This window comes from Neodiprion fabricii, chromosome 1 (assembly GCF_021155785.1).
Source record: "Neodiprion fabricii isolate iyNeoFabr1 chromosome 1, iyNeoFabr1.1, whole genome shotgun sequence".
NCBI classification, from domain to species: domain Eukaryota; kingdom Metazoa; phylum Arthropoda; class Insecta; order Hymenoptera; family Diprionidae; genus Neodiprion; species Neodiprion fabricii.
The window spans coordinates 24,528,395-24,546,600 of NC_060239.1; the positions used below are offsets into that span (position 1 = coordinate 24,528,395).

The 18,206-nt window shown below is 38.2% G+C and overlaps 2 protein-coding genes across 2 annotated transcripts in view; one reads left to right on the top strand and one right to left on the bottom strand.

Annotated features, from left to right (window-relative positions):
• LOC124174424 (wiskott-Aldrich syndrome protein family member 3) overlaps positions 1–18,206 on the top strand; it is a 47,136-nt gene that overhangs the window by 5,794 nt on the left and 23,136 nt on the right. The window lies entirely within an intron of this gene.
• Positions 7,744–16,571, bottom strand: LOC124174425 (esterase E4-like). Its single transcript, XM_046553577.1, has 8 exons — positions 16,272–16,571; positions 11,088–11,342; positions 10,536–10,680; positions 10,079–10,424; positions 9,521–9,883; positions 8,580–8,740; positions 8,197–8,507; positions 7,744–8,113 (listed from the first exon to the last, which is right to left on the bottom strand). Exons 2-8 carry the CDS (start codon positions 11,306–11,308, stop codon positions 7,939–7,941), a joined length of 1,722 nt encoding a protein of 573 aa, XP_046409533.1. The 5' UTR covers positions 11,309–11,342; positions 16,272–16,571; the 3' UTR covers positions 7,744–7,938.

Consider the following 18,206-nt stretch of genomic DNA (forward strand, 5'->3'; position numbering starts at 1 on the left):
GTACTGACGATAATTAGGATTAGCAGCGTGTAGGACGGTGATTTTTGCCTTCTTTTTGCGTCACACTTTCGATTTGAAAAATACGCTCGGCCTTTTGACCTTACGATTAAAACTAATTGCACGCGGTGACCTCGCCGGCACGTATCGCTCTTCTTGGCAAAGGTCAAGGTGGCCAGCCTCGATTCTGCACCACCTAATCGACCCAGTTGTCACGTGCCAACGGATCGACACGCTGCGGCATAAAGCTGCAGAGAAAACAGCGAAACGGGTTTGAGAAGTTAAACTTTTTACTCGATTTTATATACGTAAACGTACGATGATTGAAAATTATTTATAAAATTATCTGAATTAATGAATCTGAACATGATATTTTGCAGACGACAAAAAATATGTTTGCATGCTGTACAGGAAAAATGTCATGCGGATTTATCAGCAGGAATAGTTCAGAACCGAAAATTTATTGTTATTTCATTCAATGCTAATGATTTTTTCCCAGAGAAATTATTTTATTTCTCGCTCCCAAAGAAATATTGTATACATATATGCGACAAAAAAAAAAAGAAAAGTCTGTTAAATTGTTTTAATTCCGATAATATATTTCAATTTCTTCAGATCATATAAGTTCAAACGGTTACTTGTTTCAAGCTGCTTGAATCATATACATTTTTCCTCACACTGTATCAAATTCATCGAATTACATTACGGTTAACTTTGACAATTCCAAAATTCTTCTCATTGTCAATTTGTCTTCTCTAGTTTGGTGTGTTGCGTTAAAAAGCGTTCCAAACTTGTTACCATTTTGTAGCCTTAGTCAGAGTCGCGAATTCCAATTCAGCATTCGCATTACCGAATGAAAAATTCGTAAATCATCGTGTTTATGTGAGGCTTCTTGCAAGAAGCATCCTTCTTCGTACTTCTGCACTTTTTGATCTCTGAAATAATTATACGCCTATGTAATTGCAGCCACCACAAAAACGTGGAACGTGAAACAAGTTGTAAGATATATTTCTAAGTAATATTACGATTATAATATCGCGAGTGCACCGGACAACTTTTTCCGAAAAACCAGATTTCAAATTTCTCTATCGCCGTGATGTGTATAATTGCTGTGTCATTTCCTTGGTTCACGATTTTACCTTAATTCCAAACGCCCGCAGGTGATCTAGTTACACACCGGAGGCCAAGACTTCGTTCTCCTTGTGCGATGTGCACGCTAGAGTTTCTCGTCATGTTAGGTACAAAGGTATGCATACAAAAACTCGTTGAACTCGTTTGCTCGCAGTAATAAACTATACGGTTGAAAAAGAAAGAACTGAGAACTATTTTCCCTTCTTTTACACGACAATACGCACAAAAACAAGCGCAATTTCGTACTCGAGCATCATTTTTACTATAGATGTACAGTAAAAAGGAAAAAAAAAAAAAAAAACTGTAGCGAACCCGCCCAAATTAAATTCTTATAAACAAAGTTTTCAATCAAATCATGAAATTCTATTAACGCGATATTATATTTATAACACATTCTCGGTACCTTATTTTTCACATCGTTTACTTTATTAAAGTTGCTGCTTATCTATAAGCGAGGCTTTAATTGGTCCGAAGAACTTGGCGAATATTTGCAGTTTGTCGAACGACTTTAGGTCGTGTGAAAAATCTAAAAAAAATAAATAAAAATTATACATCGCAATGACTACACGAAGTCGAAGGTTCACTTTTCAAATTAGCGTATTATTCAAAAAAAAAATAAAAATATCGACAGGTTGGTGTAGAGCAATTGTTTACCTTCGTACACTCAACGCAAAGATTACAACTAGACATAGATGTTGTTTTATTTTTCATCTGGAGTTTTTCTTTACATCGCGTGGAAGTCACGCAAAGTATTTTCGATTCGTTTCGCCGATCTTACGTGCGATCGGTACGTGCGAATCGTACATGGTACAATTTTTTTGATTTTTTCCTGCTCCGAACAGTTTTAACGTGTAAAATTGACTAGATACAAAAAACTTTTTATTGGGAAACGAGGCATGACTATTACTTTACGCAATTATGTCGTATCCAATTATCGCGAAAAAATGAATATAGCGACAAATATGGTCCAGTCGACGCAAATGCGATTTTTTTTTTTTTTTACAACAAAAAAGTCGTATAAATCAGATGAGAGACGTGATTGACTATTTCTTTTTGCATTAAAAATCAAGTTTGAAAGCTCAAAGTTTTTTCTTTCTAATATTTTGTCTCAAATCTGATAGTTTCCGAAACGCAACAACTCAACTAACGAACATTCTCCATGTTCGAACCGAAAAAATTGCTCCTTCACTCATCAGAGTCCCGAACCCAAAAATTTTATCGATTTAAATTTTGAAGAAATTCAAGCTACTCCAGTGTGAACCTATGCAACTTTTTAACCTGTGAAAAAAAAAACGTACGAACCTTTCTAAAAACGATAATGTAGGTTTTGATATCCTTTTTAAGTTTACCGTAGAAAAGAACGGAGGAAAAATTTTCCTCCAAGATGCGGGGTTAATCTCCGGTTGCTATAAAATAGCCGAAAAACGGCCACATTCAAAAATACGTACCAGGGCCAAAAAAAAAAAAAACAAAAAAAAATTGTAGGGAATCTTATGAAAAATCAAAATGAAGGTAAATCTGTCCTTTTTAAAACGCCGCTTGCAACGTTTCAATGAATTCATTTGCGAGTCTGCTATCTAACTTTTAGTGCGGCAAGAAATTTCGACTGGTGTACCGAAACCTTTAGCCTGCAGTGTATATACATATATAAGACATCCCTGGTAGCGAGTCGATAATTTTTTGCCTCCTCGTTTTTCTTCCTTGCAACGAAAAGCTTCCCCGCTCCTCCCGAGCTTTGTTCCGTGTATGGTTCAATGAGGAGGCTGTAGGTATGTAAGCGAATCGAGACCGTAGAATCAACGACCTGTCGACGCGTGTATATGTGCATGTGAGGGGTATACGCAAGTATCGCAACACAAGTACACAAACGTGCAGTAGGTATGTAATATATAATAACGTATACACAAAAGTACGTGAAATAAAAACTCGCGCAATAAAAAGTCATGCACACGAAGGTTGTGTAACCGTATACGCAAAATCGACGTTGCATACCTTTATCATAATCTACTTGCGTACTACCTGATTCTACGTAGATGAAGAGGAAGAAGGTGGAGGTGGAGGTGGAGGTGGAGGTGGAGGTGGAGGTGGAGGTGGAGGTGGAGGTGGAGGTGGAGGTGGAAGAGTGCGACGCCTCCGCGCCGACCGTGACGAACTAAACCGTGAACGGGATATCCGAGTAGAGTTGAGATGCTCTCCTCCTGCAGCCTTATTCTTATTACCCTCCCGTACTTACTTACTCACTTACTTACTCACCGAGCATGTACGTATATCGTATTGCCCGCGGCTTATTTTTTCACCACCCGCTCACTTTTACCTTTTATCCCGTTTCTGGTGTCGTCGCATTTTTCTGGAAATTTCATTTCATCTAGTGCCAGTTCAACTTTTAAGTTCAGCGTCAAACACTTCAGGTATGATCTGTTTTAAGTCGGGGTGGAGTTGAAATTCCGAATTTGAAAAGTTCCTGTGCCGCCAAATTCTGGAAGTAAATCCGAACGAAACAATTCGGATGCAAAAAATTTGTGTTTCATTTTAATTTCGACGTGTTTTTAACCTATGCGATACTATATTTGTGATATGATAATACCCAAAATTTTGTACCACTCTAGGCTTTTAGCCTCGTCCTTAACCGTGGACGAAAAATGTGTTGATTAATTTTTTGCGTTAAAATTTGTAGCGCTTGTTACGGTCGTAAGAAAAAAAAAAAAAATGTTTTCCTAGCCTCGTTTTTGTTTAAAAAAATGTATTGCAAATCTTTGCAATGTGAAATCTGGTTTTGTTTTATATGGACCTTCACAGGAACGATAAAAACAAAATGATTTCTTTCAAGGATCTTTTTGCGTTCAATAATAATCATTTGATTAATGATACGTAAATGCTACGCGTCTAGACATGGAAATTAGATGAATTTTCAAAAAACCAAACGGCTGAAAGAAACTTAGAAAATTCAAAGAATTTCAAATCTTGGTCATTTTTACGAATTTTATACAAGATACAACCATGAATTGATACGGAGTTGAAGTTTCTAACGGTAATGTAAACGATCCATTTTTAGAAAAAAACTTTATTTCGAGGTTTAGAACTGTCTAAATTACATTAACAATCGTACAGGAAAACATGCGCATAATTTGGAAACTCAAGTCCTTCTTCAAAGTCATTTTAAAATTACAACATTTTCATTCTTGTCGCAGTATTTCTTTGCTTCGAAGCCACTAATTTCAACCCCATGAATTTATTTTGTATAAACCTGCTTTCTAAGGACAATTATTAAGTATCGATTCAGCAACGATCGATAAACTTAAATTAAAAATTGATCTCGATCATTTTCTATTCATCCCGCGCAATGGCGCATGAATCAATCCAGCTTCATCGTCTCGAATCGTTTCGCGGTGAACGATCGGTGTTAAAAAAAATCATATCAAAGTCGCGGAGGAAACTGCCTGCTCGTCAAATTAATTCTTGCAGAGCGGATATACATATATATATATATACATATGTATGTATACTGTAAAGTTGAACGCCTGTAACTCGTTTATACGTGTCATCACAGTGCTTTTAACGTATCCAACAGCTCGTGCTCTGCAGGGTTGCAGGTTTACTTCCGCAGCATGCAGAGAAACACGTGCTCTGCTCTGCAACGTGTGTGTGTGTGTGTGTGTGTGTATCTTGAATGTTTAAGCTTGAGCATATAAAGTACAGATGCAGTGCCTTTATAGTTATACTCGTATATACGCACGTGTGTATAGTATACTTTGTACACCGCCACGCGTGACGGGTGCCGGATGTAACATCGGGAAAGGGTTCACGAGGAACGCGCAGCTGACGAACGACGATTTACAGTCGATTTTATTGCACCGCCTTGCGTTTATTGTAAGCTGACGAGGAGTTGGTTCGGTTCAAGAGTCGATCCCAGTTGGCCGACTCGCTTGTAGATCTGTACAGAAAAGCCCCGAGCTTTTCATCGTGGTTTATTGTTATACGCGTTCCGCGACATCTAGGGCATCAGTTTAGAATGTAACGTGTAAATTATTCTTGACGTCGTTGGACTAGTAATAATAATGATTGTAATTTTTTTTTTTTCATAGTCATTGCTTCGAATCGAACTATCATGAATTATTAATTGGAGTCATTTCGAGAGTGGTAGAATTCTTTAGAAGTATTGTAGTACGTATTTCGTATCACGCAAGTTTTAATCGGGTGGGGTTGAAATTCCGAATTTGATACGTTCCGAAAGCGCCAAATTCGCATGACGGCAAACAATCTCATTCTAGATTTTATTGGACTTGGCGCGAAAAAACTTTATTTTCTTATATCAATTATTAAAATTGAATGTTAAATATTTTTCAGTCAGCGAAAATTCTTTCCAATTCCCTTGTCACTACTTTTTCGATTTTTAAAGACGCGTCTATCATCCTTTCAGGGTGTCTTAAAAATTTTCGAAAAAATAGAAGGTTCACCTGAACCTGTAAAAAAAAAAACATTTTGTCGCGATTTGGTCGGATAAAAAATTTCTTTTTGGTGTCTAAACACATAAAAAAGGAAATTGTTTACTATGATGGGTCTTCACCTTTCGGTATTTTTTTTTCTTCTTCGTTATACAGATTTTACAAACACGGTCTTTTTCATGACTTGACAGTCACCGTTCGTATAGCGGTGTATATTTCAAAAAAAAAAAAAATACGGAAAAAACTGAATTCAGCTATGTCTAAGACCCTACTACACTATTACAGAGTAACCCACTCACCTGGAAAACCTAAAAGTTTCAGGGAATTTAAAAACGCTAATGGGGAAAATCTCAGATTTTCATTCGAATTGACTCCTTTTGAAAGAGCACAAAGATACCGCGAAAAAGATACAAAAATTTTCAATCCATCGTAGGGCTAATGAAGTATCTGATAAAAATAGAAAAAATGTCATGAAACGACTGTATTTTGGGTCCTGGAAAACCTGAAATTGTCGTGGAATTTAATTTCCAAAAATTAGCAGCCACTCTGGAACCAACAATAAATTACAAAATAAAAAACATACAATAATAATAACAATGATAATAATAATAATAATAATAATAATATATCGGGCTCCAGTTGACATGGAATAATGCCCGCTCCCGGCGGGACGTCGGGACGCCGGGCGTCGGGACGCCGGTAGCAGCGTGTGCCTGGGTGGGGCCCGTTCAACTCGCAAGTGACTCACGCTCAGCTGCGCCTCGCCCTCGCCTTCGGCTTGATCAATATTGCACACGCAGTAGACACCACGGCTGCTGCTCTCCTCTCCTCTCCTCTCCTCTCCTCTCCTCTCTCGGTACTCGCGTAATCCTCGCTATTCTTTCTCTTCCGTTCCCGACCTCCACCATGACTGCAATATGTACCGCCGCCCTCTCGAGAAGCTCGGATGCATTTCCTACTTCCTTCGTCACATGCGTGCAATTCTGCGCCAGGGGAGGATTATTTTTATTTGCACTTCCGATGCGGTGATGTCACGTCGATCATCACGCGATATGAACTTGAATATTTTATAACGGGGAGCAAAGTTTAACCCTGACTACTTTTTTATTTACCTTGCTCTTTACATTCTTTTATGTTTTTACACCGTTCGAATCGTTTCCGCACATTTCGACGGCGGTACGGAAGAACTTGATGTGTCAAATTGCGAAAGAAAAACGTGACACCTCAGATTGGGCCAGAAGAAGGTGACATCTCAAATTGTGAATGAAGAACGTGACGTTTTGACTGAGGTCAAATTTTTCATTGTTAAGACGCTGGAATTTTAGGCGCATGAATTTTACGAGATATTTTTTTCGAGTGGATTCAACAATTGTTTCAATCGTCTTATCGTTTGTTCAATGAGACCAAACCCTCATTTTCAATTTTTAACTTCTCGTTTCTCTGTTTTCAGAGAAAACGGAAAGTTATTGTAGCCATCCTAAAATGAAAAGTTGACTTTTCATTAGATCTCCACGTTTTGAGGCTTAGAAAATCACCTACAATCATTTTCAGATCGATGTCTGTATGTGTATGTATGTACGTATGTATGTACGTGATCAATTTTTTTGTCCGCCGATATCTCGAGAACGAGTTACCGGATTTCAATGACTGGGCTCAATCTTCCAAACTTCGAACCGATTAGATTTTGGCTTCGACCAGTTCAGCACCTTTTCAATTATTTAAATAACAAAATTCCAAGAAACCATATAAAAATGACATCTTGAGAATGGAAGAATGGATTTGAATGATAATTGGTACTATGAGGTGTTTTAGGTCGCTGATCATGAATCTAAGGTCAGCTTTGCAAAATTTAAATTTGGTGTATTTAATAAGCTAAAAAAAAACCAGAAACATTTGAATTTCTATGAAAATCGGTAAGTACTCGGTAACTACGTGAATCTGATCCCCGACATTTTAATAAAAATTTTTGTCGGTAGCACTCATTTATGCCCATTTTCGTAATTTTTGATTTCGTTTGTACCCCTGAGGGTGCGAACTCAGAGGTGATTAAAAAGGGCTAAAACTAGATCGTTGTTCGTACCTATACATATATTGATGATAATTGATGATGATGAGGGACAAAATTATTGAGTTAAGAAGTAAAACTTGAGGACTAAACAAAAAGGTATACAAGTTTGTGTTAATTCATTATTTTCGTCTTCATGTTTTTCGTTTACAAAAATTATAACATGAACTATGCTAGAATGATTCACATCCCTTGAGGATTGCAATAAAATGCAAAAAACTTGCCAACATGAAGCAATGTACCAGACGTGCGTTCCAGATATTTTATGACAAAGTGAGGGATCGCGTAAACTCAGCGCGCTGATTATAACGGCACCTTAGCTTTCAAGTCATCCCAAAACTGCAGACGTTCTTTGAAATAAGAATATTCAACGGTGAGAGCGAGATCGGCCATATTTCCGATGCGAAGGTCGTTGTCCGTCGCGATCGAAAACGGTTCCCACTTCGTGTCGCAGCTAAAAGCCGAAGTCGTGGGTCTCCTGGAGATATGTTTTTGAGTTGAGGTTTGAAATGATTGCTAGCAACAGATCGACTCTCGTGTTTAACAGCCGAACCAACTCACCCCTCGATAGCAAACGACGTCCACAATTCTATCATAGTGTTCACCATTTTGTAATCTTTCTTGCTTCGAGTTTCGTTAAGACTGGAAAAGGTTGCCGTGTTTGGGAACAGGTATATTAGTTCATCACCGTGCGATACGCCATAATTCGCCGTATCGCCGGCATACGCGTTCGTTGAGCTTAATACACCACGATAATCGAAGTGGTAAAAATATTGTGGATTCTCAGCCGTTGTAAACTGCTGTCGGAGTGCGTCGTAAACCGGATAGATAAAATGAACGTCACTCGCGACGACTGTTAAATTCGCGAGTATCTGTGAGATAACAGAATTGTAATTTTTTGTTATTCAAAAGTTTGTTGCAATTGAAATATTCATGCTACCTACCACATTTTTGTCGGCTTCGAAATCTTTGAAGTAGTATGACTTGATAGGTTCAACCCAAGCAGCTCCCGAATCCGGCAAATATTTCCAGTTCAATATAATAGGTAAAACGTGGTCGAAGTTTGCCAGAAAGTCATCGACCATTGACTTATTTTGATAGAAAGCTGATAGGAATATAAAAACAAGTTTGATAATAAGTTGAAAAACGAAGCACCTTGAAGTTTGTCATCGGTAGTTGGTACAATTTTTTGCTTTATCGCCAAATGATGGTCAAAAAAAGTTCTGCATACGCAGTGCGAGAAATCACGTCAAGTTCTGTGATGCAAATTGCACGAGATTTGACAATCGAAAGAAGATTTCAGAAGTATATAACACTGTCCTGCAAAAAAAAAACTTTTTTTTCTTCTTCTTATTATTATGTGTCATTATAATAGATTTGTCGAATTGAAATATAATAATAAAACATATGTACCAACCACGTATACTTTTGATGTAATGTTTTTTTTTTTTTTTTTTGTAATAATACTCTATTTTTGCTTACAAATTATAATCAAAAATATAAGACTACGTAAATAGATTAAACTAGTATAAAATCAAAAATAAAACAACAACAAATTATGAATTTTAAACAATAAAAAAAAATAATATCATGTAATGTATACGTGACAGCAAAAAATGGAAAGCAAATATAGATTTGGCGCATTAAAACCTTCGTATATACAATATTTATTTTGTATTTTTTGAATGAGGAGAATTTCGTTGCAGACCTGTGGAATTATTCATTCGTGAACACTTGCAGAAACATTGTTTGAATTGAATCAATTCACTTAGATAAAATCAATCAGGCACCAATAAATTCATCCGCTCGTGATCAAATTCAGATATTGAAAGTTCCTGAGGATCTAAAAAATTTTGATGATTACTTGATAGCTATGTGTACTTACCAAAAGTCTGAATTAATCCTTCATCTTGGCAGACACCTAAAATCCGAGGCAAAACTTGAACCTGACCATTGCGAATTAAATTTTGGGGACTATCAGTGAGAATGGCACCATCGATATTTGGCTCGTCGGTTGGGCCCCACACGATTGACGGGAATGATCGCCAAGTACTGAATTTCGAGTAAGCACCTAAAATGTCCGAAACATCAACTGTCCGCAAGCATTGAATCAGTGAATCCGTTGATGTATTGGAACAGCCAACATATTTGCCAAGGTCAAATGCTTGGCCAGCATAAGGGCCGCTTGGTCTATAAGACCACGCCCCAAGGCCGGATCCACTTTCCATTATGTATCTGTGGAAGAGCCCTGCAGAAGCAGAAAATAGGTGTTCTAATATCGAAAAGCTACCGATGTATTGCACTTGAAAATATGTACGCCAGACTTTGTCACGAAGGATATGGGCCTTGAGTCGTTACAATTTGGCTGAAGACTCGTTGCAAAGAAACAAAACCCCGCCATAAGTACCTTTTGTATCTGAGTGTCAACTGAATTTGCCCTTACCAATCGTGATGTTCGTCATTGTCAGAAGATGGGCTGAAACCGCGCCTGAACTTTGTCCAAACAACGTCACCTGATCAGGATCGCCGCCAAAGTACTCGACGTTAGCCTGGACCCATTTCAGGGCGAGGACCTGGTCCTTCAAGCCCCAGTTTCCGGAAGCCACCGTGTCACCGGTGCTCAAATATCCTAATGCTGCTAGACGATAGTTGAAGGTTACGAGAATCACATCTTTCTCGAGGAGGTATTCCGGGCCATAAATCGACGAAGTATCGCTTCCGAAGCTGAATTCTCCACCGTAAATGAACACCATCACCGGAAGTAATCGCGAGGTTGTATGTTCGGGAAGCTGAATGCAGAATCGCCTCATTAAACTGACTTACCTCGTGTGTCGACATTGTTTGTATGATATCTTGACCGTTTGAAGGAGTGAGTTACGTTATTTCCCATTCACAATCACCTTTGGAGTGTACACATTCAGATACAGGCAATCCTCGTCCCCCGTTATTTCGGCGCCTGGGAATGAGACTTGAGAGCATTGATTCGAATTGACAGTAGCGTTTCGAATCCCGTTCCAACAACCAGCTGCCACCGGATTCGCGAATCTACCATGTCAAAAAGTACATTAAAAATTTATTGGAAACTGCTTCAAATATATAACAGTTTTTTGCATTTAGCTCGATCTTGATCACATTTTTTAAGTTGATCATCACTGATGTTTGAAAAAAATAACATGTAGCCATCAGTGTCGCAGACTCAGAAAATTTTCTAAACGAAATGACAAATTTAGATATAATGATGTCGTTGGACGGAATTCAGAGATATGTTGTTTTTTAACCAAATTCTGAGGTACGATGTTTCTGAAACGACTTTTAATTTACATCGATGTTTTTCTCGCCCGTTTATGTGATGATATCAGCATCCGCATGTCACATCGCGCAATAACTCAAAAACTTTCAAATTCCTGACTAACGGTTACACATATCTATTAAATTTCACATATTCTACAAACCGAAGATTTCCAGTCGGTGGTTGCGCGTAAGGAATTCCCAGGAAAGCTGACACACTTCGATTACTGTGCGTCGTCATTATTTTTCCCCGCAGGATTCCTTGACAAATTTTCACTTGAGGTTGATTATTTTTCCTCGCCAAATCACAGCTCGAAAAGAAGAAAATTGCCATGAATAAAAGCAGGATGAGATCCTTCTTCAGGCACCACGACAACGTCGCCATCTCGCGTTCAACTTCAACGCCAGGATACTTGAATCTAATATAAAGCAAAAGAGCGTGTCAATTCAAATCACGAACCAGATAGTGTTAGTTTGATACATACATCAAATTCAGATATTTCACTACTGTTAAATTTCGAGTACAATAATTATTGGTATCGGTTTTGAAAGAAGTAACGTTGTTTTGCACCAGTATAGGAATAAAACGAACGGAGCATAGATACATATACGAGTATACAACTGTTATTTATTGTGATATTATCGAGTTGCACGCACCTAGTACAGAGGCGTTATCACGTGTTGGCAATTTACACGTAACTGCCTGTCTGAGCTTACATGATTCCAGAATCTTATACGCTCGTACACATATTCGTTTATATGGACACATATGCATACGAACGTATAAATACATATAGTACACGTGAAATAAGCAATGTTGCATTTATGTATGTACACTGTAAAAAATTTCCGGTGTAAACAAGCTCGGAGTTGTTGTTTAGGAATATCGGTGTCACAATCAACACCAATAAAGTGTATGAAAGACTCCGGCGATGTTGTAATTAAAAATGATGTTATCTTAACTAAATCGACACCATCTGCAGTTTTTAACTCATACTGACACCTTTTGGTGCAATTTGAATGACTAAGGTGTGATTCAGCCTCTTCAGAAGTTAGTAAACAAGCTCGGTGTTATTGGCTGGGGATTTCGGTGTCACGAATAACACCAATGAAGTTTATGAAATACTCCGGCAATGTTGTTGGGATTAAAAATGATGTCATCTTACGTGATCAATACCATCTGCAGTTTTTTACTCAAACAGACACCTTTCGGTGCAATTTGAATAATCAAGGTGTTGATTTACCCTCTTCAGAAGTTAGTTTATCTTCAAAATAAAAATTCCCATAGTCACAATGAGCCTCGTCTGTGGTACGAGGTATACTCACTGTCTAGATGTCGGAAATCTTCGTACATAACTTGAGAATTGTATTCAGTGATTATATCTCACCGTGCGCGAGATTACTCGGGAAAAAAATAGTCCGCCCTAACACGATAAAATTAAATAAAAACAAACAAATTACAATTCGAATTTGATCCAATAAGATTATATCAGATTATACGCATGTATGTATAAATTAGTATATATTATATGGGCAACATTTATTCGTTAATTCAAAATTTAGCACTATATGGTGTCGAAAATGACGAGTTGCGTGTGTTTAACAAGCTGACCGTGAGCCAGCCCTCGATCTTCCCGTTATCACACTGCAGGTTCCGAGTTGACGGAATAAAAAAATATTAATATCCAATTGGATAAACACATTCCTGAAACTTCACTTATCGCTTTGAGCAGGCCTTGTGAAGGTACAGTATTTTTTTCAGATTCTCCAATCATGTCCTACATCGTGAAAATGACTCTAAAATAACGCTGCGACGCCACCGCGGGTAGCGGTGGACGGCAACCGACTCGGCGCGCCGCAATTTCACGCGCATCGACACCTTTAATGATTTTTTACTCGAAAACGAAGAAAAACACCCCTCTGGAATTAATTCACAGGTTGTAGTACAGTTCAAGGAATATGTCGGAATTTTAAAAAATTTTTTTGATCGTGTCAGTCACTGTTTTAAAAATCTTTGAAAAATTAATTGTTAAATAAACAATTGATAACAACTTTTTTTTACCATTTCATATTTTTTTTTAAACTTTATGGAGCTTTCCGCGTAATTTGAAAAAAAAAATATATTGTATCTAATTTTTTGCCAAAGTTATGAATTTTTGAAAAAAATGGGAGTCTAATTTGTTATTGTTAATAAAAAATCGAATTTTGCATTACGAGATTCGCGCTTTGGCACAAAAATCTAACTCCCCCTACACAATCCACATGCCAAATTAAAAAAATATCTAAGAGATGACTGATCCGCTTGACGCGGAATAGCCCATATGTATAAGCAAAAATAAGTTTATATATGTATATATTTGAAAGCACATGTATGGTGTTTACCTATATAACAGAAATTACATATTGACTTGGATTATCTTATGAATCACTGTATTTTATTTTTAAGCCCTACCTCATGTGTCATATATGCATATACCTATATTCATATAAGAAAAAATAGTCGGTTTGCCAATTCTCTGGTGTTATTACCATGGTGTCAATTTTTTGGAGTTGTTCTCAGGGTGTAAGTTCTATAGTGCTATATTGCGGATGTCAATTTTCTGGTGTTATCAACTGGGTGTCAGTTTTTTGGTGTTATTGCCAGGATGTTAATCCGCTGGTGTTCATTCGCAAGGTGCTTATTCAGTGCTGTGGATTCTTATGGTGTCCATTTCGATGTTGTTATTTCGCGGGGTTCAAATTCCTTGGTGCTGATTTTTATGGTGTCATAATTGTCTGGGCGTCAATACTCTGGTGTTATTCTGAAGGTGTCAGGTTTCGGGTGATACTGCAATCGGTGTTACTTCGGAACACCTAACTTTTAACACCGTCCGTTAACACCAAGCATGCACACCAACGGAGTGGACTTTTCGGGACTACGCGTGGTGTTAAAATGGTGTTGATTTTGACACCAAATTTTTTACAGTGTATATACGTGTATATTCGTAGCTAACACAATTTGCAGAGAATTCGAAACACACGTATCAATATCAGCTTGTCGCATATAAAATATGGTATGTAAATTATCATAAAAGCTAAATGTGAATTTACAGTGTGACTTGAAGAACCACCTATTTGCGTTACATGAATATTCATCCTATGCATTTTTAGTTCCTTGCTGCCTAGAAACGTAGATTTTTTTAATTGCATCGAGTGTTTGCATACATAATATTTGAACGCTCCTGAATTAGCCGGGTCAAAATACTCCGCATTTGTTTGCATGTCGTTATTCAAAAATGGCAATAAATGAATATGCCGAGACGAAAGAACACAGAATGAGTTTAGGTAGATAGCAGATCTAGGAGCAAGGTATAGCAGTCCAACAAAGCGATAACTTGTCCAGCGTTGAGCGCAACATACTCAAAAGTTGTTTGCCAAGTAACTCGAGTTCTTCCGTCCAATATGTAAAACTATACGCTACAGAGCCCAAATGCTACTGGCGCCTTTTGTGTACTGAGAGCCAGTCCAGAGCCAGTAAGAATACAAAACTTTTTGGAGGTTCAGGTTTTGGGACCTACTAAGGTCATCAATTACTTGGCGGGCGTCATCAAAGTGTGGAAATATTAGACTTCATTCTTGGGTTTTTTTCAGGTACTCTTTGTTAGATCCCGTCTGTGCTTTTTAAGAGAGACGAGTGACCGATATACTTTCCCAACTATGCTCTTGACTGGCAGCTCCCTATATTTAATGTAGAAGTGAACCCGAGTGGAAATTGACGTCAGGATTTAGGCTAGGCCCTCTGCTGGTTTGCCTGACTGCCTCGTCAGGCTGGCTGATAAGGCCCTGATCAAGCTTTTAACGCAGCATTCTAGAATCACCGAATCAATCTGTATTTGTCAGGCCCTGATCAGATTCGATGGTCACGCCCTGGTTGGGCTTGTTTATCAGGCACTCAACGTATTTGATGGTCAGGCCCTAGCTGAGTAGAAATTCTAATTCGGTCGGAACCAGGATCTCATCAGGCGTGCCTTAACTGCTTATCAAGTCTCAATCACAACTGGATCAGGTCCTCATCAGGCGTTTACAGGATAATTTTACGCACCGGGAAAAATACTGGAATTTTCCAGAATTTTAGTGAATAATTCGTATTTGTGGGGAACATTTTTTCACATTCTTCCCATCCGCTCAGCACGGTACGTCAATTTTAACGCAACGGAGTAATAAGGCCTTTAAACGCAGAACGATATCGATTGATTTCGCTGTAACTCTCACTTGTACGAGACCAAAGATTTCTTACGATTACTATTCGCAGCTGATCCCAATAATCGAAGATGAATCGGTGAATCTCGTTTTTGAAAATTTCAGATTGCTAGAAATCGAAAGGAATTCAACTTGGCATGATTACATTTTTTTTTTTGTCAGCTTCAAACACTCACCGATTCATCTCCGATTATTGATATTATCTGAAAGTGGTAATCGTAAGAATTCTAAGCAGAATAAACTTGTATCGTTTTTCGCCTAACGGTCTTATTATTGCGTCGAACCAAAAGCGCCGTGCCATGCTGATAATGAGAGAATCCGGGAACTTAATTAAAGACTCTAATATACTTTAGACGTTCAAATTATTAATGTACCCTGAAATCCTTAACATGATGATAGAAAGCTCTCGCACACATTGCTGTGACTGCAGATTTTATTGATAGAATTTCATATTTCGCAAGCAATAAACAACATTCATGACGACTGAAGCACGGTGTTATAAAAAACATACGATAGGTTTGTTATTTCTTCGATATGCAAAGTAACACGAATATGCAAGGTAATACCGGTAATCGATGTTAAAAAGTACAGTTAAATGTACAGAAAAGTATAAAGTGTAAAGAATACACCCTGATTTATCAAGTTCTGTCAAAACACCACTTGATCAGACTTTGGAAAACGATTTGTCAGATTTATTAATTTTTGAAATTACGTTACTAATTATTAAGTTCTATATGTATAGATGCGAAAAGAAAGCTACCGCAAATGAGTAACCGGATACCCGTAGGCAGATATCCATAAAGTAATATTTTGTAAAACGATACTTCGTAAAACGTCTGGATGGGTTTTTGCTTAACTTAAAATCTGGATTCCGATTCAGTATAAGTATATTCAAATATACCAAAGATTGTTTTATTCTGCCAGACCAGATACTTTTTTTAATTTGGATGGCTGTGCAATTCACAAAGAAGTCGGTTCCCTTGTGGTGACCAGTCTTAATTCTACTTAAAACTAGTGAGGTGTGTGCGTGTGTGTGTGGTTGAGGGATGGATGTTAGATGGCAGATCTGGTCCAAGAGGGGTGGAATATCGTGGGGAACGGTGGCTGACCTTGGAAATATCGAAGTTCCTTCGTCCTCCTCTCGTTTTCTCTCTCACTTTTTCTCTCTGGTGCCCGGGTCACTTTTTTGGGTGTACTTGACGAAGGCTCGAGTCCTACTGAGGCTCGGTATCCGTCCGTACATCACATCTTTGGTTAATGTCCGGTTTTCCTCAGCCATCTTCAACTTCGCTTCGCGAGTTCGAAGCTTATTGTGGAACGCACTTAGTAGTGCAACGTCATAAAGCAATATGAATAAAATCAAATGTCGTCAGAATAAATCATGTGTTTAAACGCCATGAGTACATTAACCTCTGGAGGGCCGTCCTGGCTTCTTTTGAAGCCAGCAGGTAATTCAGAAGCTTCACCGGCTGTGTTTACTATTTATATACATATGTTAATTAGACGTCTGAAAAATGTCGAATTTCAAAGGAAAAATGCCGCCCCTCTAAAGATTCAGCAAATCATCGATGGAGATCGGAAAGAGTATGGAGCCGATCACAAGACTTTGGGAGACAGTAAGTCTCAATATGGTATCCGAATTGTGAAAACTGCCGCGATATAGGATTTCTGATAATTCCGAATTAACAATTCAACGTATTTTACCGACGTGCATGTATCGCATGTTAAATTCAGCAAACAACGTAGTTAATTGAAAGATTTATACATTTTTTTCTCCAGCTGTACATTAGAGCCAAAAATATCGACTTATTTATCCCTACTTGACTTGTTTTTTCAAAAAATGAGTCTTAATGTACAAACTTGAAGAAAATCGTGAGTGTGTTTTATTATCGAGTTACAGGACAATGACACAGAAGTCATCCGAGGTTTCAGAATTAGCAGGATGCGAAATGCCGTCTCTAAACCCGCGGAATCGTCTCGTGTTTCATAGCTGCAGGCGTGCACTTTTCTGGCTACTTTTTCCACCACCTGAACCTACCCCACTTAACTCACGACCTCTGATTCTGCAACGCTTAGCGTCGCGACGCCCTTTTCCCGTAACTTTCCGCAGTCGAATTGTGATCACAGAATGAAATACCTCACAGGAATTAATTGTACTGACCACACAGCTGAAGAGGCGAATTAAAAAGGCTGTAAATGTCTTTTTTTTTCTTTTTTCTTTGAAAGGCATTTAGTCTTTTTTGATTGTCCTCTTCAACTCTGGTTAGAAAATCAAAAGTAATAAAACCCCAATAATAACCAATAATTTTCAAAATTTCGCCGCACTCCTCGGCAGCACTTGAAAAACTCCATCAGTAGCTACACTTCAACAACCACTTCCATCTACGTACTTCAGACGAAGTGTTTAGCACCGGGCGCTCCGTACCTCTCTACCTCTCTGTTGGTAACATTGGCTTAACCGGAAGACGGAGTACCAACGCGGTCGCGGAAGTCGAGTACGGAGGTGTTACAATCCGGCGGCCGCATAAGCGAAGGCAGAATTGAGTCGATTCGCTAAAAGTGCAGAGGCTGCCACAGCCAAGCGAATAACGCCGGTCAAGACGAATTTTGAAAGAAGAAATAGTTTTATCGGATAAAGGTGGCTTTTGTAGAAAAATGATCTATCTTCTCGAAACATTTATTGTAAATAACAACTAAACAAACTTTAGTTTTGCATGGAAAGTTTTGAACAATAGTTATTGAAATTGACAGAATTTCACATTTTACATAACATGTGCATCGGGACGGGGTTGAAGTTCTGAATTTGGAAAGTTCCGAAAGCGCCCAATTCTGAATTATTTCGTGGTGAAACTTGAAGTAAAGAAATCGAACTTTTACGAAACACCAAAGTTTTGAATGGTCGGTAACCTGGCGGCTCAAAGTTCCGAAAATTCAAGTTACGATAGAGCACAAATCCGAAAAGTAATGTTAACCGATAGAGGAAATTTCCGAAAATTAAAATATACCACACAGCGTAGTTTATTCAACAAATGGGTGTAAAAAAT